We start from the raw sequence: 27,956 nt of genomic DNA, 5'->3' as shown, positions 1-27,956 counted from the left end.
GATTGGTCATGGCCGATTCCAGTCCAAATCAGTCAATTCGCCGATCCAATTCATGATTATTAACACTGATCCAGAGTAAAGAAACTATGTAGTTGTATCTCAATCCTTCTGTTAAAGGAGCAAATATCCATTAGCCTTCCATTCATTTTAATGTCCTTTGGTTACTTCCATGCACTAAATCACGCACTGGTTAAGTTAGGTGGATATTGATGATGTGAAATAGTTAAGGAAAATACAAGCACAAGAAAAATAAAAATGTTATCACCAATCCACTACCAGCATAGCTAAAAAACATGAGATTTCAACTGTTAAAACCATATGAAAATCAGCTCCTTGCAGAATAGATTAAGTTGGAAAAAATGTGAGAAGGATGCGAAGCAATTACAATAAAACACGATTGAGGATGTAGTGAAGAACCAACTACTCCACTTCACCCAAGTAATCCTCGACTTCAGATTGAGTCAAAACTCTGAAACAAAACAAGAATGTTGAAATTACAGTCAATTTTTCAGTGCAGAAATTCATGAAGAATGCCTGCACGCTACTGCTCAATGAGCCTGCATTTAATGTAGCATCTTGTACAATCCAAAGAGTAATGAATAGCTTAATGCAAAGTTAATACGACACGATATTACAAATCGTCAAAAGCTCCTAGGCCCCACTGACCATAATGGACACTCTCTTTGATTAGAAATAAAACATTAGCAAATGCAGTGGTAAATAACACAACTACCAAAATGAAAATTGAGGGGAAAGAGAAAAACATAACTGAGGATTATGAACCGCAAGTGCCAAAATTGTGGCAAAAAACTTCAGATTTCATCATTTCACAAATTGTTTGATCGCAATTTGAGACGTAAGCTGTATAACAATGTGATAAAATTGCTCCACATCTTGAACAAAGTTAAAATTGCCCCACATCTTTTACAAAGTGATCCACTCTTTTTATGATTTGAGTCCTCCTTACACACTAAGAGACTATTAATAGCTTAATTAGACCATAGCACCCTCTTCTACTCCTCTATATTAGCTAGGATATCTAGGTAACAGTTAGTTTCCAAAAAGTGCCCCAACTTGCTATTCTATTCAAAAACTGAAAGAAATAATTAATGCAATGTTTTCATTGTGTAGGGCCTGTAGGCATTGCAATTCATGCGCAAGGTTTTTTTTTTTTTTTTTTTTTTTTTTTTTTTTTTAGGGTGGGGGGGGCCACAAGAAAGTTGGTTGTCTGGGTTAAACTAATTAATGAATTTTTCGGTATCCACAATTAGGTCTCCAGACTTTGCCATTTCGTTTAAAATTCTCCATTCCTTTTTCCCTTTAATTTTTCTGTATTCATCCACTAAAACATGGTTTTCATTTGTCAACACTTTTGGCTACACCTCACAGATGAACACGGACAAAAATAAAAAGAAGAAGAAGAAAAAAAAAATATTGGCCTTAGAAAGCCAGCAAACTAGACCCAGTTCAAAACCTCATAAAGAATACTCATCCCCAACCACAATATGAGGCCTCATAAAACCTTGCCTGGCAAAACTTATCCACCAAAAAGTTTGCCAACCTCTGTCTCCAGTGAAATGGAACATAAGTCTAGTGTTTAATGTCTTGTATCACACTTTGGTAAACAAACACTGCTTTCTTCCTCATTTTTATGGTAGTGTTTAATTTCCTGCATCACACTTTGGTAAACCAACACTGCTTTCTTCCTCATTTTTATGGTAGTGTTTAATTTCCTGCATCACACTTTGGTAAACCAACACTGCTTTCTTCCTCATTTTTAAGGTAGGGTTTAATATCTTGTATCGTATGACCTACTGCATATTCTGTGTTTTTATTGACATACCAAGTGGCAAAACAAAAGATCCTCACTATGCATCCCGTGGTCAATACTTTTCCTAGGCATTGGCTCACTTAGATAACCTTGATTGATCCACTTATTATAAAAACCCCACAGGAAATGCATGCCACATTCCTTGGTATCCCTACTTGACTCCTAGTACATCATGCCTAAAATATATGGATACAACGACAACAACACAACAACAACAATGAAGCCTTATCCCAACTTAATGGGGTTGGCTACATGGATCCAAGCATGCCTAAAGTATATCACAGGACTAAAATAAAAAAAGCTAGTGAATCATAGGACAATCAAATCAATTTAATGCTTCCTCCCTTTTGGTTTTCTGTCAGAAAGAACATCAAGCAACCACATCTAAGAACTCCCCTACCCCCAAAAGAAAATAGAATGATTGAAAGAAAGAAACATGCCTGAAATTTCCATCAGTGCCAATAATCCCAATTTCAATGTTTTTTCCTGAAATCTGTCCTTCAAACCTACAAATATGCAGAAAAAAAGCATTAGCATAAACAGAAATAGATATCCAGTAAAAGGATGCTATAAGCCTACAGATGAGCAAAATCCTATTCTCTTCTATTTTCCTTTTATGCAGGTGTAAGAAAACAGGTCATTGCAAATACGCTTTGAACTATATACAATGGATTTGCAAAAGATTCCAGTAAAAAGCTGGAATCTATCAAAAGAAATAGTAATGAGATGCCAAGTGACCCAACAAAAAACCAAATCTCAAGTTCACTAGCTAACCCCAAAAATAGAACCAATGGGGAGACGGGTCTGACTTCTGAAGATAATATTTACATATATGCTAAGGGCCGTTCTGACGTCTGAGGATAATATTTACATATATACTAAGGGTCGTTAACGATGCAAGAACCTCCAAATCATTTGACTGCATAGATCCAAAAATCCAAATGCCAACCCCCTACTCCCCCAAAAAGGGGGGGTGGAATAAAAAGACAATGGCGTTTTGAGAAATCTTTGCATATTCAGAATCACTTGAAAGCATAGGCCATAGAGACCCGGTAGAGCTAGAGTAACCATAATAATGTCACAGTTCAAGATTATACACTCCCCACCCCCAAGCCCCCAACACCTAGCTCCCCTTAATCAAGGGTGGATATAACTTTGTTATTGCACAAAACAGGAGCATCCTGTATGCTCCAACATGTAACAAAAATACTATGGTTAAAGGAAATACAACATTTGGTACGCCCCAGAACAGAGATCTCCTAGTCAAAAATCGAGGCAATTAAAATAACGAGTGATCTGTTGCAGTTTCTAGAAATGTGGACCAACCCTGACAAACTGGATAACTCAGGAACCAGACCACCATATATATAGTGTACATCAAGAATCAAACCAATTGGCTGAAGTAACCAACTGGGCTGTTGCACTGTCCTAGAACATGGACCAAGCTCAACAGACTGAATAATTCAGGAACCAGAAATCTGTACAGGTCTGTTCATCATAGGATATGGAAATCAAGATGAATGAACAAATAAATAAAGAAAGAAAATCTACCCAATCAAACAGAGGAAAATTCCAACAAAAGAATATTGTGGAGAAAAAGAAACCACCACTCCGACATCCAAGCACAAGAAAGGTGGCATTTAGATAGATTCGGTTGCACCTTGGTTTACAGTTAAGAGAAACTTTCTATTGTTTTAGATCAATTAATGAACAAAAAAACCATCAAGCTCATTTTCTTCATTAGAGAAATTTGGAAGAGTAAAAGAAGCAATTGGGTTTAAGTAATGCAGATCGGTGGATGGATCTGCTGTGGTGGGTCGAATTGATAGAAGAAAAGGAGAAGAAGAGATCAACGGATGATGAGAGAGAGGAGAGAAAAAGAGGCAACAACCTCCAAATTAAATTTCATTCATCAAATCGTAGGAAGGCCACCAAGTCTTTACATTGATCCATATGCCAAAAACAGAAATAAGAAGTAATAGAAAAGGACTCCTAAAACTCCCCATCGATTGGCTGAGGTGTCTGCCCTAAAGTGACTCAATCTATAATGAAAATTAATACAAATAGAAAAGGGAAGCTCTAAATTGTTGGGTACCTTGGTAGAATCCTAAGTTAACTCAATTATTAAGAAAGACACCTGAACAGTTAGGGAACTTAGGCTGTGTTTGGTCGCCAAGAGAAGAAAAGAAATGAAAAGAAAAAAAATCTAGAAAAGAGAATAAAAGAAACGAAATGAAATGGTAAGAAAAAAAAAAGTATGTATGCTTGGCTACCATTAGAAGAAAAGAAAAGAAAAGTTTTTATATTTTCTTGTGTTTTTGGTAAGAACTATTTTTTTGCAGCAAAAGAAAACTTCACCATTCCCAAGGGGATTTTTGAAATTCAAAAAAGAACCTTCTCTTGGTTCAGGACATACCAAGCACAATGAGAATTTCTTAAACCAAGAAAATAGTATAATTTTTGTACTTTTTTCTTTTCTTTTCTTTTCTTTTCTTCTCTTGGCCACCAAACATAGCCTTAAAGACAAACCAAAGTAAGAAACTCCCATATACCGTAAGGCAATAAGAAGAGCCCTTGATAGACCAACTCTTTAGAAATTAAAGAGATAAAACTCCAAACAACCAGAATTGGGCCCAACAAGTGATTGACAGCTATCTAATAAGATAACTTCCTAATAGCTAATGGGCCTCACGACTAATATTAGCAACCTAATTAAAATACTAATTTCATGTACACCCTATGGACAAAAAATTTGGACCTTATAATTGAGTGCATTACTCCCCCACCATCCCACCCCCCCCCCCAAAAAAAAAAAAAAACACTTACAACAAAAGTTCATAACCACATACTATCAAAACAGTCCCAAGAATGATTGACAGCTACCTAATAAAATCACTTCCTAACTAATAGCTAAGCCTCACTCTACTAATACTAACTAACTAATTAAAACAATAATTTCGTGTACCCCCTATGGACATAAAATTTGGACCTTATTACCGAGCCCATTACAAATAAAAAATTTTAAACAGAACTCCAAAACCAAATACCATCAAAACAGGCCCAAAATAAAATATCAGAATCATCAAACCACATCCAATGTAGGGTGAACATGCTCCTTCATTATTAAAACAAAAGTTCATAACCACATCTATCAAAACAGCCCCAAGAATGATTGACGGCTACCTAATAAAATAACTTCCTAACTAATAGCTTAGCCTCACTCTACTAATACTAACTAACTAATTAAAACAACAATTTCGTGTACCCCCTATGGACATAAAATTTGGACCTTATAACTGAGCCCATTACAAATTAAAAACATTTAAACAGAACTCCAAAACCAAATACCATCAAAACAGGCCCAAAATAAAATATCAGAATCATCAAACCACATCAAATGTCGGTGAACATGCTCCTTCATTATGAAAACAAAAGTTCATAACCACATACTATCAAAACAACCCCAAGAATGATTGACAGCTACCTAATAAAATAACTTCCTAACTAATAGCTAAGCCTCACTCTACTAATACTAACTAACTAATTAAAACAATAATTTCGTGTACCACCTATGGACATAAAATTTGGACCTTATTACCGAGCCCATTACATATAAAAAATTTAAAACAGAACTCCAAAACCAAATACCATCAAAACAGGCCCAAAATAAAATATCAGAATCATCAAACCACATCCAATGTCGGTGAACATGCTCCTTCATTATTAAAATTTTTAACAACATGAGAAACGTCATTAGAAGACCAATTGTTCAAACACATTTAACTGAGCCCAATTCAAGGTCTGCCTCTGGTTGGTTATTCAAACACTGGTACTACCCATCATTTTGCATCAGTGAAATTGCACGATGATAAAAATAGTGAAACAGGATTATGCAGCCAGCCAAATCTAGAAGTTGTGACAAGGCAGTGGGAATTTTTTTCTGAAAAAATAAAAATTAATGTGGTCTTTTGGGAAGTTCTGGATCATCCATTTCAAAAAACTTTTAGATCCATCAGGTAGAACCATGATCCCCAACTGTTTGACATATGTTTCTTATTAGCACTTCTTTTTTCGTTTTTCAGCTTACGATACAAGCAAATGGGACAGCCTCTTTCTGCCATCCCATTCCAAGAATGACTTGGTGTGTTCATTCAACATATGTTTAAAGCAGGAAAATTAGAATTAGATACCCCTCTTTTAGAGTCAAAATCGCTGTATGCACTGCATCATCAAGCTCCATATCATCAGTGTACCTGCAACAGAAACGGGAAAAAAAAATGAACTTGGTTCTTACAGAAAAATGAAGTCCAGAATAAAAACTTGAGGGAGAAAGAAAGAAGGCAGAGGGTGAGACAACAAAAAAAATGATCAATATGAAGTCCAAATAAACTGGGAGAAATTTGCAGTCAGTCCTGTCCTAAACCAGGTTGCCTATTTGCACACACTAGAAAACCTGACACCTCTAAGCTACTAATTTTCCGTTATGCACCATTTGCTTCCAGGTATAAACCATGTAAAATGAAAATTTGCATGTAAAATCAATATAAAATGCTAGGATGTTACTTGAAAATATTCCTTTTACACAGAAACAACCAGAGCCATATTCCACTGATACACAAACTCCATGCAAACTAAAATGGACAATCAGTAAAATATCTTGCTCCAGATCTTTCCCTGAGCAGATAAATAGTTTCCATCTATAGAACCACCTAAGAAAATGCCACAATAAGGAACTATGTTCACAAGCTCACAACCTAGAATATTCAAAGCTACCAGCTCCATAGCTTAACCAACGAGAAAATTTATAAATGAAGTTCTATTGCTCAACCAAAGCAAGCCAGTAGAAATTGCAATGGTTGAAAGAATAAAGCTTATACAGTGTTCGCTTAAATATATCAACCCAGCCACAAAGATGGCCAAAGGAGCATGCATTACTAAGCAGTACCAGGCACCATGATTCAAGATCTGGGCGAGATCACGCCGAGATCTCACTATTAACTATTTTTTTTGGTTTAGCAAAGATCATAGGTGATATATAAAATGTACAATATCTCACTCGAGATCTCGAGATGTCGGTGAATATCTCGATCTCAACTCAACTCGAGACCAAGTCACATGGGATATGATATATACATAATTTCAACCCTAAACTCAACCTAACTCGACATCTCTAGTCTACCTCGCCCTACTATGAAGAAGAAGTGAGATTTTGGTGATTTTTCTTGCCAAATCCCACCTCTACAGTGTAGATTAATAACTTCAACAATTGGAGATTGGAGATTATCACTTTATCATTAACCTTCGGAGATATTTTTCTTCAAAACTTCTCAAGACAATTTTTTTCATAGAAACATGATCGTTAGTTGTTTGTTTTTATTGTGGAATAGCCTAGAGTGAAGGGTCTGAAGACTACCTACATAGGTTCCGAAGTCAAAGAACCATTATGGGTTTGATTTTTAAATAATTGATGTTTCCATTGTGTTTAGGCCTAAAATAGGATAAATGGCAAGTTTCAAGGCTACAAAGACCATATGACCATTGAGACCAACCACCGAGTCGACCAGGGAAAAGATCTCGGCAAGATCTCGCCAAAACTTGCTATTTTGGCTTAGCAAGATTAGGGGCGAGATCGAGATCTTAAACCTTTCAAGGCACACCAAGTGCCTAATCTTATGCCTTAATAACCTTGTCAATGACGTGATGAGCCCAAAATATACCAAAGAGGAATCTAAATAGATCTCCTACCCTGGCAATCCTTCAAGGTCCGGTCCTCTTACACGTAGAATTCTGAATTGCCCCACTCCCGGGATATGAGAAAACATATCCAAGGGTATTGGAGTAAAAAAACTGCACATCACTGTTTACCTCTTCTCAAGAAATGACTTTGCATTAGAGACATTCTTCCCCATCGCAGAAGCTTTCCACGAGAAGTATGATCCTGATGGGTCCACCTGAAGGAAAATGGAAAACATATGCACTTGTAAGTCCAGGTTAGCACAATAAATACCAGCTAGACAGACTTTAGCAAATTATAGTTATGCAAAGAATATATCAATCCTCAAAAAATGATGGTCACAGTACTTAAACATGTCAAATTATTGTGGGACTACTATTCACATTACACTCCTATTAGTCCAGCAAATCAAATCAGCAAATAAATCCCATTATAAGAAATACACAATCAGAAACTAAAACTCCCTAAGGCTAGAATTTTTTAAATTTGCCACTCTAACGTGCTTAAAAATGGAAAGAGAGTCTCCAAAACGACTTCCTAACAATTCAGCCAAATCAAAATTTGCTTAAACCATGTATACTACACTAGTTAAACTATATAGCCTCAAATCCCACAAGTGGGCCCCAAAGCAGGGGGTGGGGAGGAAGAAACAAATAGCCAGCAGAAACTACTGGAAATAAAGCAACAACATTCTCTCCACATCAATTAGCCTGATAGAACATAATGAGCATCAGCATACAAATATGGTTAAGCAGTATTCCAAAGCAGCGATCCAAATTTTACAAAAACCACAAATACCAAGCAAGAAAGAAAGAGAAACAACAAAATAATACCTGAACCGTGTACAACAAGCATCAATCTCTCACATAAGATTAAGTGAAGTTCATAGATTAGATAATTCCCTAGAATCTATCTAATCGTAAAAAGAAAAAAAAACCTCGAGCCCAGGATCCATATCTAGACCGCCACATACCATAGAGTATGAGAAGAAAACAGTTAAAGCTCGCAAAAACATGTACCATAAAATAGCATTGCAGTTGAACTTAATAAATAATACTCAGTTCAACTCAGCCTTATCCCAACTAAATGGGATCGGCTTCATAGATACTTTTTTAGCCTACACCTGGCTCATTTCGCTCCTTCAATCTTAATCAAATCACCCCTCTTTACTGAAGCATATAAAGGCACCCGTTGTACATGTCCACGCCACCTCAAATGAATTTATCATTTCTCTAAATATTATTCATAGATAAGCAAATACCCCTATTGGAATCCAATAAAATTAGTTTAAAAATCAAATTCTAATAGGATAAAAAGTCAACCCCCCAGTCTAAGAACAAAAACTGAATCTTTGGTTGTACAAGTGATTTTCAAATTTCAAATGTTGGGGTTTTTCTTAGTTCTGAAAATTTCATAAATCTTATAATGGTAGCACATTATTAAAAACCAAAAGTCCGAAAAAATAATCGTTTGTTTTGATATCCATAAAATTATTTTCATTTAGGCAACTTTAACAGCATTCACACACTTTAAAATAAGTTTGACCGGAACATTACTTTGTCATTAAAACTCAGATTTACGCAATCTTAGACTCGTTGGAAAGCTGGTTTTGTGCTAATAGAAAATATCTCACATAAAAATAAAATCATTTGACCAGTCAAACTTAAGTCCTTGGGCGCCTTCTCTTGATAAGCCGGTTTTGAGGGAGAGAGAACGGGCCAAACCCAGATCTGGTATCAGAGCCAGGCGGACCGGGGGAGAGTGAGTGCGTGTCTATCCAGGCGATCCCTCGTTTAGTCCCACATCGCTCGTGGATCCCGTCCGCGGTCTATACTTAAGTCTCTGAGCGCCTTCTCCTGATAAACCGGTTTTAAGGGAGAGAGAACAGGCCAAACCTAGATGTGAGTGCGTGTCTATCCAGGCGATCCCTCGTTTAGTCCCACATCGCTCGTGGATCCCGTCCGCAGTCTATACTTAAGTCCCTAGGAGCCTTCTCCTGATAAGCAGGTTTTGAGGGAGAAAGAACGGGCCAAACCCAGATCTGGACAGACCGGGGGAGAGTGAGTGCGTGTCTATCCAAGCGATCCCTCGTTTAGTCCCACATCGCTCGTGGATCCCGTCCGCGGTCTATACTTAAGTCCCTGGGCGCTTTCTCCTGATAAGCCGGTTTTGAGGGAGAGAGAACGGGTCAAACCCAAATTTTTACAATACAAGGTATAGCATATTAAATAATGTTAGAAAAGAGGGAAAATAAAAAATAACACGTGGTTGCCTTAGGTGCGTTGTTTGCCTTAAGGCGCCTAAACGCTTAAGTAGCCATCCAACACCTTGTTTCGCCTTGGCATCTTGACAACTATGAAATCTACAATACCCATTTTAAAATCTCTTCATCTACCACTATTCCTAACACACTTCTATTATTTTTATCCCTCCTATACCAAAGTTTATAGTCATTTAATTCCTTAGCTTTTCACCCTTCCATCTAATCTCTTGCATACGAACTATGTTAATTCTTCTTCTTCTCATTACATCTATCAATACTACGAGTCTTTCCTGTTAAAGCTTCTGTGTTCCAAGATGTTGATCTAATCCAACGCATTTGGACAAGCTTCTTTATCCGCATTCGTCCATGGTGAAACCTTGCCCAATTGTCAGTGCAACCAGGTGCCAAAGTAGTGTGTCGCTTACAAGGGACGCCCTAGCCAACCCTTAAGCTTAATAAATAATAATAATATAATAATCAAAATCAAAATTTTGCACAAAAGTTATTTGCGACAAACGAGTGAGTGCATGAAAATCAGAATTTTACATACCTGATATAATTGGGGACCATCGGCATCAAACCCAGCGACGAGCAGTGAAACTCCAAAAGGCCTTACACCACTGCCAACAAAAAAAATGAATGATGCTAAATAAATATGATCTAACCTACAGCTGTGACTCTGGTTCAAATCATGCTTAAAAAGCTCACTACCTCAGATTAACAGCTACAATTCCAAGCTATCTTCTTGGTGAAGTTCATCAGACACTTCATCTTTTGAGTACTTGATTAGGTTTTTTATGTATTAAAAGTTGTATTAGTTTCTAAAGAACATCCACTTATCTTCTTCAATACTAGACAAAATTTTGAAAAAATCACCTAAAGCATGAAGATTTGTTTTTATGTTCTCTTTTTCAAAAAAAAAAAAGGCGTTGATACAAGTCCAAACTTGCATTAGCCAGGTGCTAGTTCCAAGTCAAAAGATGATGAGACCTTTTGACTGACTTGAGGCCCACAAACCTAACAATGTCCCCCTTTTTTTTTTTTGGGGGGGGGGGGGGGGGAGTGGTAGAAGGAAATTATTACCCAGATTGAGTGAACTCCTGCATAACAGCTGCTGTTTCTCTAACAAGTTGTGTAACAGGAATCTGTTCCTGTAATGACAACATTGCAACTAAAGTCAGAATCACAGCAGACCAAAACAAATAAATATAAGTTGGCAAAAGGTTTATGTGCAGGCACATCCACCAAGTGTCTATGGACAGGCCATACAAACACCGGATATATAGGGAATGGTCTAGATCATAGTTTTCAAAGTCACCTAGGCGGGCACCTTGTTGGTGTCACCTTGTGTCCACGTCCACTCCAATGCCTTGGGTCACTTAAACACCGTGACAACTATGGCCAAATAGCGTGATTGGCCATGTATCAACTTTCAATTCTAATCCAATCATATACCATCCCATGTATTGCCATAGACCCTCTTGGTAGTCCAAGCATTGGAATACACTCTATCACTAGTTCTGGCTTTTTCAATGCTTTATTTTGCCACTCGACATGTGAGCAGGGGACCTTGGGGTCTACATCCACAAAAATTCTGCCCCATCAGATTTGCCATGTCGCATATATCTATGACCATCCATAGATACCTTATGGGTCTGCCCGAAATTTTATAAATGAAGATTTCTATGTCCATCTTTCTCTGACACAGGTCAGTTGGGACTGTATATAGTAAATAGAATAAAGTGACCATGTGACAACTGACAACAAGAAAATCTATTAACATGTGCTTTGAATATAAAGAATGCTGTAAGTGTAGGCTGAGATACTACACTTCTCCTCCTCTTCTCTAGACTTTTCTCTGTTCTTTGTTGATTTAATCTTATTCTTCTATCTTTTTTATTCTCGTCAATTTGGCAGATCAGATCGGTTCTATACCATCTCTATACTTTATCTCTGTTCTTTGTTGATTAAGTCAACTATTCTATTGACCACTTATGATAGTCCAAAGAATTTTACAGTTTTCTCAAAACTGAAATTGATTTATCCACAATTCTTCTAAATTGATATCAGTTTGGGGTTTAAATTTCATGCTTCATTGACCAACCTATCTATAGATTATTTCTAAGCTCTGCTTCAAATTGCTAAATAGAATCTGAATTGCAAAACAACTATCTACAAATTCAAATTATGGATTTACTTTTCTAGTAAGGAGTCCAGGTTGGCATTTTGATTCCTCAGTTCCTTCACTTTTCATCTATTAGAATGAAGATCTGTTATTGATCCCAGAAAATTCTGTGGTACCTTCATTTACTTATTAAGACTGATTTCATAAACTATTTTTCAGTTCAAGAAGTTAGATTTCAGTTCTCACCATGGAATTCTAAACAGATTTCTATTTTGAGTTCTGTTAGACTAACATATTATGATAAACTCGCGATCCTTCCAGGACCCCACTATTACATGTTTGCAAACGACTGCATCAATCACCGCCAGATATATGATGAAATGATTCAGATGAAGGCCTTTTCATTCACTTTGATGAACTTCACAGGCTAAAGTAGTTACCAGCTCGAAGACTGGATTTCGCATACCAACTTTAAAAAAGACTCAGTCAAAAACATTCCAAACAAAAGATTTCAAAACAAACTAAAACCACCAAAACTATGTTGTGTGGGTGCATTTGTGCAACTTGTAGATTTAAGTTTATACTTTCAAACAGTCCGCTTCTATATCTCTCAAGCCTCTCCCACATTTTCACATCAAGAATAAAATACGAGAAGACTAAATTCCTTTCGGTCTTCACTTTCTATATAAATTCCCATGCACATTTGTCTATAACCATTTTACATAAATTTAAGTAGAGAGATGCTGGAGCTAAAAAAGCAACTTATGGACAAGAACCCTGACACTCTTGAGACAAAATAAGAAAGAAAAATTATTTTTCAAAACAATAGTTGACAAGAAGCATCTCACTCCTGCAAGAAAAGAGCATTACTTTGTACAGTCTGTAATATTGTTGTGCCTGCTTCCGACTCTTCCGGACCAGAACTCGAAAATCAGGACCCATGCCACTGCACCCAAAAAAAGAAAAAGGTTGCAAGAATAAACTTTAAATTATAAATATGCATGTCCACCAAACTGGACAGATGGGGGCCAACAGCAGTGAAAATGTGTAATATTTTAAGATAAGTGATTATATAACATTGTTAATACATCACAAAAGGAAGTAATACATGACAAGGTCACAGCAAAACTCATTTGTAAACATATTCAGTTAGTCAGGAACTGTGAAGTCAATGTTTTACCTATCCATGCAGCAATTTAGGTCAAATCCCATACAATTTAGAGCCACCAGAAGAGAAGAATAAGCAGAAAAGTAAATGCAGCAAATAACCAGGAGGAAGAGGAAAATGAAAATGAGAACTACACGCCAATGAACAAATAGGTAGTCTAGAATACCAAAAGCTACAAAAAAAAAAAAATTTTTTGGGGGTGAGGTGGTGTGTCGTTGGTTGGGGTGAGGAGGGTATTCTCTGAAATCACTACTTATAACAAGAATTACAAACCCTAATAATTCCATACCATTTATTCACCCACAATTTTAACCAAGGTTTAAGATCTCGTTCTCGCCCCTCATCTCGCTAATCCAAAAAGAGAGATCTCACCGAGACCTGGCAAAGATCATGTATTTTTTCCCCGTCAACTTGGTGGTTGGTCTTGGTGGCTATATGGTCTTTGTAGCCCCTGAAAGTTGGTATTTACCCTATTTTAGGCCTTCTAAACACAATGAAAACAACAATTTTTGAAAAATCAAACCTAAAATTATACTTTGACTTCGTACCCTATGTAATTAGTCTCCGACTCTTCAGACCTTAGGCTAGTATGCTCTATTCCACAATACACATTCCACAATCAATACATGACACAACATAATCATAAGAATTTAAAAGACATCATATATAAGAAAAGTAACTCAAAATGTGGATGAGGAGGTAATATTCTCTACTCTTTAAGCTTCAACGAGTGTAGGAATGGAGATCCTCAAGCAAAAGCACCAAAATCTTTGTTCCTTAGTGTTTTTTCTTCAAAAAAATAGAGAGATGCGAGATTTGGTGAGATCTTGCAGAGATTTGGCAAGATCTCAAGATCTCGGTCGAGTTTTTGTACAATATGTATCTCGCCATGCATCTCGTCTCGCCTTTTTGAAAAAACGAGATATTAGTGAGATCTCGGCGAGATCAAAGATCTTGAACCATGATTTTAACTCATAAGAAACTGCAATCAAATTCAAAAAGTAATTTCAAACCTCTTAAAACATAGTCAACTACCATGGTCAGGGGACTTCTTTGGCCTCTTCCTTTTTTTCCCACAAAAAGAATATGGCAATATGATGGAGGAGCATAAGGTAAACTCACCAATATTTGAATGCAAATACTACACATACTTAGAACTAATTTAAAGTTCAAGAATTCCTTCTTGCAGCCCTAAAAAAAATAGCATTACATTGCTTTTCATTCACCACACTTTCTATTTCAACATACATGGAAGTCACTGAAGTTACCAGAAGAATACCGCAAATAAATTGGGCTAGTGAAGGGTACAGGGAGAGGATTAAAATGAGGGAGGATAATAGGTGCAGAAGAGGAAGGGTGTGTGACTTCTGCCCAGCCCTAAACTAACTGATACTATTAAAAGTAGAGCCAGCAGCCATTAGTAAAGAAGAAATGTGGAGATGGTGCGGAAACCTCAATTAGAATAGACCAAAACGATTTTGACTGGTAGATTGACAGGATCAAAGTTCAAACAAGGGTGAATTCTCAATTGAACCCTTTTATCAGTCACAGGTAGCAAGAGAGGAGGCTCCTCTCTGACTAAACAACATATGGGTGAAACCCTGTCCCACCACACCCCCCCCCCAAGGGTTGGGCCTTTGTGTGGATTTAGGCACTTAACAAAATGCTAACATTAAACAATTTGCAGAACCAGGTAATATATAAAGTAGGTGCATATGCCACAAAGAAACAGCACACATTTTCTCTTCTCTCACCAAATCGAAGGATACCTGGCAATTTTTTTCTTCTTCTACTTCAATTTACTTGGGATAAAACCACATATGACATATCAACAAAAGAAACATAAATGTTGGCTCCGGGGAGTGACTTATCATGCAAATATTAAGTAATAAAAAATTCTGGTACACAGAAACAGACTCCATAAATATACCACTTTGGTCAGGAGTTCATAGCATACATTAACCATAGATGCAACTTCACTCCGATCAGAAAATACACAAATTTATCCCTAAAGAGCAAAGAGGACATTGCTAACACGAGGCAAAAGAAGCTAACATTCATAACTAAGAAAAAATCATGCTGATGCAGAAGTGAATTGCAAACACAATATTAATTATTCTATCAGCCAACATGTTAAGTGAATTATGGACCAATGGCATCAATATAAGCACTGGAGTTAAGCTTCCTAATTAGTAACCATTAGCATAGAAAATCAACCTGTATACAACTCCAATATTTGGCGTCAAAGATTGGATCTTTTGAACCTGCAATTCAACAAATGAAATTATCACCACAATGCCACCTTGTTGCCTAATGCTTCTTACTCAACCCCCAAGATTCAAAGATGGGGAGAGGGAAGGACAGTTGAAATGATGTAGGTAGGCATCATCATGCAAACACTAAAAAGCTTAATGAGTTAACAAGGAGATTGATGGATGCGGACACAATCACAAAATGAGATAAAGGTAACCAAGAAAACAAAGATACAGGTAAGGACAGCATAATTAGATGGTATAGACACTTGAAAATATAAGAATAATGAATTGGAGAAACAGAGTGCAAGATAAGGTCACAATTGAAAGTTTTGGATTTAAATACAATCAAACGAAAAAATAAAAAGGGTCAGTTTAAAATCTGCAGTGTATTATTTAAATCTCAATGATCAAAGACGAAGTTCAAATGTTAAATAAAGATGGGAAAAAAAAACCCAAGTACTCTTCCCCCAATAGCAAAATAAAATGAATTTGGTTCGTTTTTTCAAATTTATACTTAGCATAGACTATGAAGAGGAAAAGAACCAGCAAGGAGTGTCAGACTGGGTGGCCCTGAGCGAATGAATTTGGTATGTCTTTTCAAGTTCCTTTACTTAGTATAGACTACAACAACAACAACAACAACAACATAGCATTATTCCTATACTTAATATAGACTATGAAGACAAAAAGAACCAACAAGAAGTGTCACTGGGTGCCTATAGCTCCTTATTTCCTATTGTATGATATATGGTCATTAGGAATTTGTTATCATTGTATCTGGTTATGGGCTTTGTACTCAATTCTATTCCGTTTTAATAAAACTGTTGTTACTTATGCCCTCTCCTCAAAAAGAAAAAATGCAAGTTAGTGAACCCAACCCTTCAGGCAAGAACTTAATTAATGTTCACATCAGCCCACATCTTTGCCTTACTTGAGGCAAGACACTCAAACTCAAGACAATGAAGTGGACAGGAGTCCTTGAGGCCACTAATACTGCAAAAGCCTGTTCATTGTTTGGTTCAAGATGTTGAGCTTCATGTGGGTACTTGCAAGGACAAAGTTGATTGTTGGATGTCCAATGGGATGACCATTAACCTATTTTTGGGCTTGATGATTCATAAAAGAAAGAACAATGGGGAGAAAAAAAAAACTTGTGGTACTAAAAGAACCGACCGTCCAAGTGCCATTCATAAGACAATTAAAGTCTCACTGATTCACAAAAAACAAAAAGAAGCCAAATGCCTAATCCTAGAAGACAAAAAATTTTAAATTGAAAAGTTAGTGATTTGATTAAAACTATTGTTAACAAGCAGTTAAAAAATTATAAAATGATTTTATGCAAAAAGTAGCAGAACTGTAAATCTAGAATTGAATAGTGAGCAATCAGAATATTACTCACAGATGTTTCATCTACCAAGATCGATGGTAATTTCTTCTCAGTCGCAATAACCACACCATTGGCAGCTGCAATGACCATCATAGGTATATAACACTGACTACTCTGAATAAATATGTGGAACTGCTAAATTGTGTGATTCAGGAGAAATCCAAATAACAAAACTACGTCAGAAAGGAAAGAAGGGAAACTAAATATAACTGAAGTTTATGCATTGAAGGTATAAAACTGGATGTCTCTACAAAGAATTGTCATCTGATCTCTTGAAGTATCCCATCTGAACGATGTACATATAGTTTTCTATACACTAGACTATCGTGCAGAAAATTGGAAACAATCGTTAGTGTGAACTTATTCAAGAAGCCATGGATGACAAATGCTTTACGATTCCATTAACATAAACTCATTACCACTTTCCTAAACACTAGACTGATCGAAAGACAATCCATCATAAGAAATATCAACTTATTCAAGAATTCTCATATGTAATTTAAAAGCCCTTCCGATTATATCATTATGGATATTCAGTGATGAGGTCTTCCCCCAGGAAACAAGTAATTATATTCAAGTATGAATTGCTAATGGAGTGTGGATCTCAGGGAGCTGCTGCGTCTAGAAACAAATGCATACAAGGTGATGGATGAATACTCAACTCAGCCTTATCTCAACTAAATGGGATGGATAGCGGGTTCATTTGTTAGAGAATGGCTTAGAGACCAGAAGCTATCAATGGGTTTCCTAGATCATACAGTGTATTACCCTGGAGAATGAGCAGTTTGTGTGGCAGAATGGCTCCACAGTTCACACTTTGGTGTTTAGAAGAGATCTCTAGGATTATGAGATTGAACAGCATACCAACCTTTTTCAGATGTTGCACGACGTTTACATTGATTTGTCAGTATAAGACTCAGAAGAGGTAAGTTTGGTTCTATATGATAATATTTTGTCCAAAACTATTATATATTTTTAGTTGACAAAACATCTGTGACAAGGGACAGAGGATGCACATGGAAGAGTAAGGTTCGCCAAAGTGACTGATCAACATTAACAAGGCACACCCCTTGTCCTTGGTCACTACCTTACACTGCTACCTACAGCATAAGTAATCCCAACAATCAAATCCCAAAACTAAACTGTTTTATGCTTTTTGCAGGAAATCTTCACCTTTTGCTCATACACATGGAGGAAAATGATAAACTGGATCTGATGAGCATTAAAAACAAAGGTTGATATACAAAGCCTATTTTGCTGGTGTGTTTCACCATAATCCAACAAAATTATCGAGAAAACTCAAGATGTTAAGCCCAATGGATGGAAAAAGGAAATGTTCGCAAAAATAGAATTCTATAAAAGTCCCTGTATCTTATAATCATACCATGCCTCCAATTCTCAAGTGGTTACAACATACACAATAAACACATCTATAATCAGTCTAACAAACATCTATCATATATTTAAACCAATCTATGATGAGGAAGAGCCCACACCATTTTCTTTTCATTGGAATTGATGTATATATCTTCAGGTATAGCAGTGCAGCCCATGTGGGAAGATGGAAAAGGGGATTGCTAACCCTAGTTTTGAAAAGTTCATACATAGACTAAGCCCATACATTTCTCCTACTACCAAAAACAATAGAGATATTTGAGTCCAAAATTACTCTGTATGACTGTTTCTAACAATACAAAAAACACAGATGAACATATATTTCTTGTCATCGAAGACTGAAAAAGTTGGTAAACGAATAGGATCACCCAAATGAGCTACCTGATTCTTAATTTAATGGCAGTTTAAGCCAGAGTAAGACGCAATATTAAGAAAATAAAATAAAAATCTACTCAATATCATACCCTTCAAACAATTCAATGAGATTGACCTCAAACTACCAATCAAACATGGCGGGAGAGTTTAGATACCTTTAATCCCAAGAGATGTCTGGCCAGAACCGACTGCCATTAAGGCATATTCGATCTGAACGAGCTTCCCAGAAGGACTGATTCAGATTATACAGAAGTATTAAAAAATTGTAAACGGATCAAATCAGAAGATCGTGACCAGAAGAGACCAAAAGGAATGAATGCACTTTGTTTAGTTCGAGGTGTAACAAATGTACCTGAAAGTGGTGAGAGAAAACGAATACTGGCTATCTCCCATCGTTTCACAGAGAGAGAGATGGAGTGCGGAAGTGATGCGAAGTGAAGTGCGGAGAGATGCGAAGAAAGAAGAAATAAAGGGAAAGGAAGAGAACCCTTTCGCAAGAAAGCTTGAAATTATTATTATTATTATTATTAATTAAACGTTGGAACCTGGGAAGACCGAAATCCAACTCGCCTAGTGGGTCAGAATGTTTCTCCTCAAACAAGGTTCTAAAACTCGAAAACGGTTCTGAATCGGTCAAGGTCGGTACCAATCTGATCAATCCAGATCCACCTGCGTTGGATTGATCTTTAAGTTTGATTCAGTGTCTTGTTGGTTAGGATGTGGTCTATTTTGATTTCAATTTCATAAAACCAAAATTCGAAATAGGATCCAATAAACTCATATCGATTTTGATGTGAGTTGATATTAATAGGTTAGGGTTTGACATTCTAAATTAAAATGAAGAGATTTATTTACTTAAAAAATAATTTTTTATAATCATTATCAAACATGTGAAATTTTTAAAATTAAAATGAGAAGTTTTGAGTTCATTACAAAACATGATTGCAAAAATTACTTAAATTATTCACTATATTTAGTATGGCAAAAGTTTATGTGCACAGTCATGCATGGTTCGGCAAATGATCATGATTGTGTATGATACATTGCCCTTCCACTTCCATCCAATTGTTTGGTGCCTACCGTGCACAATACCTCCCCCCATTTAGTATTAAAATGTTTTTTTAGATGTAATTTTTATTTTATTTTTTAAATCAGAGAAATCAATTTGGATGCAAAGTAAAGTAAAATTTAAGGGAAACAGATTTGCACAACGCCAGGCCAAAAATGAAATTGTATGTAGGCACCCGTCCCTCTTAAAACGTCTTCAATATTCCCTAATTTACAAGTATCCCATAATGCCCCCTCTAGTGCTTGGAGTTGCACATGAGCATCAAAGGGAACTCTCTTCCAAAATTTAATAACAAGATATGGAATGATTTGAAGTTAAGGATATAATCAATTGGTTCCTCTTGTCGACGTTTTCTGCTTTCTTGTTGCAATGACTCTAATTGTGCTTCTTTCTTGTGTTGGTCCTAATCATCGGTGTGAACAAGATCAATTTTGTCTCTGTGCTAAAGCTTCCCCTCTAGGATCTGAGGCTAACTTGCTTTTTCTTGCATATAGAATCTACGTCTTGTTTGTGTTTGCTTCAAATGCTTGGAAATGATTTGTTTTTCTCATTTCTCAAGTGTTGCAATCCTTTGGAGAACATGTACTTGTGGGTTGTGGGTTTTGAGGTAACTCTAAACCATTCTTATGTGTTATTGTCCAAACCTGCATTGCATATTCCATATCTCACGATACAAAACTTTTGTTAAACATTCCCCACCTCCAACAATCAGAACCTTGGAACCATTAAGTCAGCCAAACAACTAGGACGCATGGTTTCAAGTATCGATCTCGTATCAGTCGTATCGGATTGATATCGATTGAGATCGATCCTTGATTCTAATCGATCTAAATAGATTATCTGGATCGGTTCAGGGGTAAAATAGTAAAAAATTAGTATTTATTATAAAAAGTAGGGGCAAAATCGGCTGATACCCACCAATCTGATCCGATCCAATCTGGATCGGTATCAATCTATACCGTCCCTTAAATCCTTGCTAAGAGGTGAAGCTTAGAAAGGAAGATCACAGCAAGAACTTTGAGGGTAGTAGAACTGGAGAAGTATTGCACTAAAGTGCTTAGTAAAATTCTTATGGCTTGAAGGTGGCAAACGAGTCCCCACCTTACTTTTAATCTCACCTGTATACAATGGGGCACCCAAGATCTACAAAAGTGTCATTCGATCCTACAGTAATGTGATATATGTGGTAGGGGCTCAACATGAACGACCCAATCAGAGCCTGAAATTAGCCGGCCCAATTCTTTCCGTGCTTAGGCTGTTATTTCCAGCCCATGGGCCAGCCCAGGTTTTAGAAATCCCCACCGAGTTTGGGTGAGGCTGGGTCAGGATTTTAGATGTTGGGCCCAAGCAAACCAACCTCGCGCCTGATTACATGCAAGATTTTTCACAAGGTTAGAAAAAAAAGCTCTCTGCTCCGCTCTTCATCTTACAATGTGATCTTATATTTGTCTGTGTCTAGGACTCTAGGTGATTCCCATACAGAGACGATAGATATGAAGCCATAGAAACCTTGATCTCTAAATTTTATTTTTTTCCTTTTACCGTGAATGTTATCTGGGACCTGGGATAGCCCCTAGAATTGTATTAAAAAAAAACTATAATAAAAAAACAAGGAGGAGACATAACCCGTCTTACCCCAGGTCACTCTATCATTCTCAAAACCCAAAAAAAAACACTTATAAAATAACTATTACATTTGAAAGACTAGTAAACCAGATTTGTCCTCTCAAATGATGCAACTAAGATCACTTGGAAGAGGATCATCACCATAGAAAATCAAATCAATTGTAGACTCATAAGAAAAATTAGCTAACCAATCTGCTACTCGATTGCTTTCCCGAAATGAAAATGAGATGTGGGCTCTCAGAGAATCGCAGAGGTTGATAACTTTCTGAAACCGATACCATAACTCCACAAATTACAGGATCTTTGGGTAACCAGCTTCGCAATCAAGGAAGAGTCAGAATTAACATAAAAATTAGAGAGGCCCAATTTTCCACACAATCTCAATCCATCTCTAAGGGCTCTCAACTCAGCCACTAAATTTGAACACACCCTGTACAAATTGGAGAATGTCACAAGAACATTCCTATTGTTGTTTCTAATAATGCCTCCCCCATCACTAATGCCTGGATTTCCCTTACTAGCAGATTCACATTCAGTTTAACAGTATGAAAGGGAGGGCACCAATAAATAGAAACAAGAGTCTTAATCATACTAATTGGTGGGTTTAACTTAAAGACCTGCAAGATAAGATTATCTCTAAAAAAAAGGGATTTAGAAAAATTAGTTGGGTAAATGATTTCATGACTCCAATCCCTGATTCTCTCAATTATGATAGTTGCAGCACAAGAGCCTTCACTATGTCTCTGTTATTTCTTTCCCGCCATGACTTCCAAACAATAAATGATGGTAATAGACTAGTTAAGTATTCACAAATACTTTTGACACTGGCAAGGGATTGCCAATAAAGAATTCTAGTACCGAGATCCTGAGTTGGAATAATATCAACGTCCATTGTTCTTTCAAAGAAATCCCAAACCTTAGAGGCAGTTGTACCCACCAATAAAATGTGGGTTGTTGTTTCCCTCTAAGGATCTTTGCAACAAAAGTATTTGGAAGCTAATGGAATACCAATACTCATCAAAGCGTCATCTATTGGAATTTTCCCATTAAAGATTTGGCAAACAAAGAAACCCACTTTTGGAGCGATCGATTTATTCCATAACCATTTAGAGTAAGGAACTAGAGGCTAGTGAGATCGGATTTCATTCCATGCCAAATTGGTTAAGAAAAAGCCATAGCTCATCGGAGTCCACACCAATCTATCAACTTTATTTGATAAGATAATATGGGAGTTGAGAATACTATCACGAACCTCTGAAAAATCAATAATATTTAGCACATTTTGGTCACAAACACCATCACCATTAAGCACATTTTTTACCTAAGTTTCAAGATTCACATTTACAATCACATCAACGTAGTCGATTAGGGAGCCACTATCAGACCAATTATCCAGCCAAAAATTCACCTCCCCAGGACCAATTAGCCATGTAGATTTTAATAAAATAAACTCTTTGAGATCCAAAGTCCTCCGCCAAGTTTTAGAATCCACTAGTTTATTTCCCTAATCTCTACACAATTACAATTTTACCTTTGTACGTATAATGAACTCAAAATCCGACCCAAACATATACATATCCAACCCAACCCCAATAGATAATGTCATTTCAATTGTTCCTTATATAAATCCCAAGACACCCAAATCCATAGGCAAGGAATCCTGATTCTCCATGGGTGAAGGGAAGTCTTTTGCCAAGTAGCCTTGATGAAATAGGGAAGCAATTAAATAACAAGTTTTGTCTATTCTTTTTTATTTTTCATGATGGAGTTGTGACAAGGCACAACTCGAAGTAACCATTGAAGTCTGGTCATAAAATGAATTGGCAGAATCCATAGGTTCTTGTTTTTCTTTATCAACTTCTCCATTCTTTCAAGCAAATAAAAAATTTTCAGGGAGAATTTGAATCTAATCTTTTTTCGAAATCATTTCTCCTCCTATTCATTCAATTGCTAGACTCACGCAATCGGATCTAGTAAAAGATAAAATTGTAGTCTTTTTGTGTATTTAACGGTTAAACTAAAGCTTGTTCCTTAGAAGCAATAATTGAGTTCCTCCACCCAAAACACGTCATCTTCTAAACCAGAAAAATTGCGTGGGAAACCACCACTGACAAAAGTGCGGAACCCAAATTGGAATTAATTATTTTTGATAAAAGACTTGCATTAAGTGGTCACCGGCCACCACTTTCTTAATCTCCCACCAGTTATCCATTTCCCCTAGGTTGGAGTTGAGCTGCTTCCACTCATCCACTTACTCTAGGTTGGAGTTGAGCTGCTTTAAGGTAATTTTTGGAAGCAAACGATATGGGCTGTGGCCCTGTGGCTCCTTATGGCCCCTTAGGTCTAGTCAGTGCATGGATTGATGGAATTAATTCTGCCTTTCAATCAAACCATTTGAGAACCCACCACTACATATTAACACATCTTTTTTTTTTTGATAATCTTCCTCAAATCTCTTCTTTATTCTTGTTAATCATGTTGCCCTTCTATTCTCTTCTACTAATTGCAACTTGGCTAGTTCCTAAGTATTGCTTAGTTCAGTTAAATGAACCATTCCTATATATATCCGCTACGACATTCAAGTTTGTTCTCACATCAACCCTTTTCTTAACCAAGTTAAAGATGAAGATGAGCAAGTTTGTTTGTTTCATCACGAAGAAATTACAGAATCTCTCTATCTTTGTAAACCCTTTTTGGATTCAAATTTGTTATTTTATCTCTGTGTCTTCAGTGGGTTTCCTAGTTTTGAAGGTTTTGAAGCCTAGGAATAAGTCATTTAGGCCAAATGACTTTGATGTGTTCTTTATGTCTGTGTCAGCCACAACAGTTTCTAGCATGTCTACCTTGGAAATGGAGGTTTTCTCTGATACCCAACTTACTGTCTTAACCATTTTAATGGTATTAGGTGGGGAGGTTTTTGTTTCAGTACTTGGACTTCATTGGTTGAATTCCAAGTTCAAGAAACAAGAGACCCAAAACAAAGTCATTGACCCTTTAGTAGTTAGTGTAGAGGACTTGAGATACAAGTCATCAATCAGGTATTTGAGTTATGTTGTGTGGGCTTATTTCTTGGTTATTCATATAGTTGGGTCTACAATGATTTCAATTTATATGAGCCTTGTTTCAAGTGCAAGAAATGTCCTCAAGAACAAGGGTCTTCATTTAGTGACATTCTCTATGTTCACCACTGTCTCTACCTTTACAAATTGTGGATTCATTCCCACAAATGAGAACATGATAGTCTTTAGTAAACATTCAGGACTGCTTCTTATTCTCATACCTCAAATTCTACTAGGAAACACATTGTACCCACCTTGCTTGAGATTTCTGATATGGGTTTTGTGGAGACTTACAAAGAGAGAAGAATTAAATTACTTGTTGAGGATGAACTTCAGTGATGGCATAGGATATAATCACTTGCTCCCCTTTCTGCACTCCTGCCTTTTGGTTGTCACAGTTTTTGGGTTTATAGTGATTCAATTCATTCTGTTCTGTTGTATGGAGTGGAATTCAGAAGCCTTAAAGGGTCTGAATTGTTATCAGAAGCTAGTAGCTGCACTGTTCCAGTCGGTGAACTCAAGGCACACTGGTGAATCCGTCGTCGATCTCTCAATCATCTCGCCAGCGATCCTGGTTCTATATGTTGTAATGATGTTAGTCCTCTCTCTCTCTCTCTCTCTCTCTCTCTCTCTCTAACACATGATCTATCCAATAACTCTATTATTCAATTTAGGACCGAGGTTTCTTTAAGCCATGGTGAAGGGCAATCCCTTGATCGCTGCTTTCAGATGGGCAAGAAAATGTATCGTGCCATTATCGTAACTAGGGGGATGTTTTAATTAAAACTCTAGGACAGTGGCCGAATCCTTCCTGCGCCATGGAGGAAAACTTTCTTCATAAATTTATGTGTCAATACCATCCTTTTCTGCCTTTTGAGTAGCAAAGTATGTCACTGTTTTCCCACTTTCTTCCAAATAAAGTTGCACTCCCCAAGTACAAAGAGTACCTAAAGGTGTACTACCTCACTTTTTATGAAATACTTGGTTTCCTAGTTAGAATAATTCCTATAATACTAAGTAAATGCCTTACTACCATCTTATGTTGCATTCTATTCGCCAAATATGTTGGAGTTTTTTCATTTTCTTTCAAATAAATCTATACTCTTTAACTACGTATCAGGATTACCTGACTTTGTACCGGTCCAATTGAATCACACTAATAAATTAAGAGGACCTATATACTCAAATGCCATAAGGAAAGACGGTTCCGAGAAGATGGTTGGAGGGTCCTGCTGATGGCAATACCGAAGGTAGGCTCCTGGCCTCTTTCTGTCTGGTGCATTTTCAGGCTAGGTTTAAGACTCTACTTTTCTTTCTTTGTACTATTCTATATTTTTAATTTAATACAAATTTGAGCTTTTAGCCCAAAAAATTTGCTGAAAGTTTTCTTTCATGAGGGAATCAGAAGATAGAATTAGTAATTATAAGGCAACTTTAGGGGACTAGTAGAAATGTTCCTTTAATAAATAAGTTGGAAGATAATATTTGAACGAATGTATTCGCAAGTGATTTCAAGGGATGCCCTAGTAAGGAAGAGTGATCTGATTCCAATTGAATGAGCTAAAATAACTAGAGGCAGCCCTAAAATGATCATAGGAGAAGAAGTGAGGAATAACATGTATAGTCTAGGTCTTGCTTAAGTAAGACTTTAGATAGAGTCGATTGGAGAGTAGAAATCCATGTAGCCAACGCCATCTAACGAAGTTTTTCTTGGCTTGCTAATGCTGGGCTTCTTTCTTTTTACTTTCATTTCTCCAATTTTATTTTCCATGGATCCAGTACCTGATCCCATTAAGTTGGGATGATACTGAATTTGTTGTTTGTTATTATAGAATGCCCAAGTCAATCCAATTTATAGAAAAGGTTATTATTGTTCTTTCTTAAATATGTATGTACTATGATAATTATGTTTAGCAAATTAATAACCATAGGTTAAATGTTTTGCAGGTATCTTCCTCCTTACACCACCTTTTTGCCCAGAAAAAATGATGAGCAAAGTCTTAGAAGTAATGAAAAAATGAAGAAAAGAAGGGAAAAGCTAGTGGAGAACCTCCTATTTTCACAGCTCTCCTATTTGGCTATATTCATAATTCTCATTTGCATCACTGAGAGGGAAAAGTTGAGAGAAGATCCCCTCAACTTCACTGTGTTGAACATTGTCATAGAAGTAATCAGGTACCTTCTAAATCCTCTTTTGCTTTATAGATTCAAGTTTCTAGATTTGGAATAAAATCAAAGAGAAAATTCCAATAGATAATGGAGAAGGCACGATAAGACTGCACTTTGGGATGGATCACAATATTGGCATAGCATCACTTCCAACTTGAAATAGATGAGAGAGTAATAATCTAGTGAAAGGAATAGGCAAATCACATTGGTTTCAAAATATAAAAGCATGCATAACCTTAGTGGCAACCCCACCATAGAGGGTGTCGCATAACCATTAGCACTTTCTCTTTCATGAAGAGAATCCAATTTCAAGGGCTAGGAGGGGCCGGATCTTCCTATATGTTATATATTTTTATATATTGGGAACTTCATAAATCCCATGTTTGACTGGCCACTCACCAATGATTCTTATACTTTTAACTCAATTCAGTCTTATCCCAACTAAACGATGTCTAACTAATATGGATCCTATTGCTCCGACCAGTTCTATTCAAAACTACACAAGATTCCAATCTTAAGCTACACATGCCCTTCTTTACCACTTCTTCAATAGTAATTTTAAAACATACCTCTATCTCTTTTAGCTCCTTCAATTTGCAATTAATCACTTCCTCAAAGCCCCCTACCACCAACATAATCGTATCAAAGTTTAATTCCCTTATTCAAGAATCAAGATCACCAGGTGAAGGTTTAAAAGAAATCTTATTAAAGGAAAATAATTGTCTCAAGGAAGTATTCTTTAACTAAAGGATTTTTTTTCTTGTAATTATGCCTAGTGAAGTATAACACTTCACAGTTTGTCATGTGACAATACATGGGTTAGTTGATGTGATAGAGGACCAGGTAAGCATCTCATTAGTTAACAAATTTGGTTGCAAGGATAATTTCGTGTAATGCCAAATGAAGGATAGTCATGAAATGCTAGGATGGGAGAGTAAAATCAAAATTATAAGTTCCTAATCTGACTGAGACAAAATTTACTTTTGGTCCTTGGGTTTTTAACTTGAGAATGCATATATGATTTGCAGTGCCTATGGAAATGTGGGGTTCACAACAGGCTATAGTTGTGAAAGACAACTGAAGCATGATGGCTACTGCAAGGATGCATGGTATGGATTCTCTGGGAGATGGAGCAATGAAGGGAAGCTCATCCTCATCTTAGTCATGTTTTTTGGAAGACTTAAGAAGTTCAATATGGAAGGGGGTAAAGGTTGGAAACTCATGTGAAAGAAATTAATAGTTCCATGAAGATGTCATCTAAACAGGTTGAAGTGTAGGACTTTCTTTAGTTTAAAAATTAGGTATATTTCCGAGTAACTGTAATTACATCTTATCTGGTCATTAGTGTATATTGATGCTTGCACAAGTACCTGCATACCAACATGAAGTAAATTTTGGCTCACAATATGAACAGATGACCAACATGGCATTCATTATCAGGAAGACGAATTCCCATATAAATGTTCACTGGAGACCACAAAGAAAGTAAAAAACTAAGGG

General features: G+C 36.6%; 2 protein-coding genes across 2 annotated transcripts; one reads left to right on the top strand and one right to left on the bottom strand.

Moving 5' to 3' along the window:
- Positions 1 to 187: 187 nt before the first annotated feature.
- Positions 188 to 19,046, bottom strand: LOC122079791 (proteasome subunit alpha type-2). Its single transcript, XM_042646513.1, has 11 exons — positions 18,886 to 19,046; positions 18,689 to 18,765; positions 16,776 to 16,840; positions 15,339 to 15,385; positions 12,824 to 12,899; positions 10,912 to 10,979; positions 10,379 to 10,448; positions 7,697 to 7,782; positions 6,022 to 6,084; positions 2,272 to 2,337; positions 188 to 469 (listed from the first exon to the last, which is right to left on the bottom strand). Exons 1-11 carry the CDS (start codon positions 18,924 to 18,926, stop codon positions 421 to 423), a joined length of 708 nt encoding a protein of 235 aa, XP_042502447.1. The 5' UTR covers positions 18,927 to 19,046; the 3' UTR covers positions 188 to 420.
- A 4,597-nt stretch (positions 19,047 to 23,643) lies between these two features.
- Positions 23,644 to 27,861, top strand: LOC122077756 (probable cation transporter HKT6). Its single transcript, XM_042643615.1, has 3 exons — positions 23,644 to 24,881; positions 26,235 to 26,462; positions 27,485 to 27,861. Exons 1-3 carry the CDS (start codon positions 23,704 to 23,706, stop codon positions 27,681 to 27,683), a joined length of 1,605 nt encoding a protein of 534 aa, XP_042499549.1. The 5' UTR covers positions 23,644 to 23,703; the 3' UTR covers positions 27,684 to 27,861.
- Positions 27,862 to 27,956: the final 95 nt, after the last annotated feature.

The sequence above is a fragment of the Macadamia integrifolia genome, chromosome 5, assembly GCF_013358625.1.
Source record: "Macadamia integrifolia cultivar HAES 741 chromosome 5, SCU_Mint_v3, whole genome shotgun sequence".
In the NCBI taxonomy this organism is placed as follows: domain Eukaryota; kingdom Viridiplantae; phylum Streptophyta; class Magnoliopsida; order Proteales; family Proteaceae; genus Macadamia; species Macadamia integrifolia.
The sequence above is the reverse complement of the archived record's forward strand: the minus strand, read 5'-3'. Positions and strand labels throughout refer to the sequence as shown.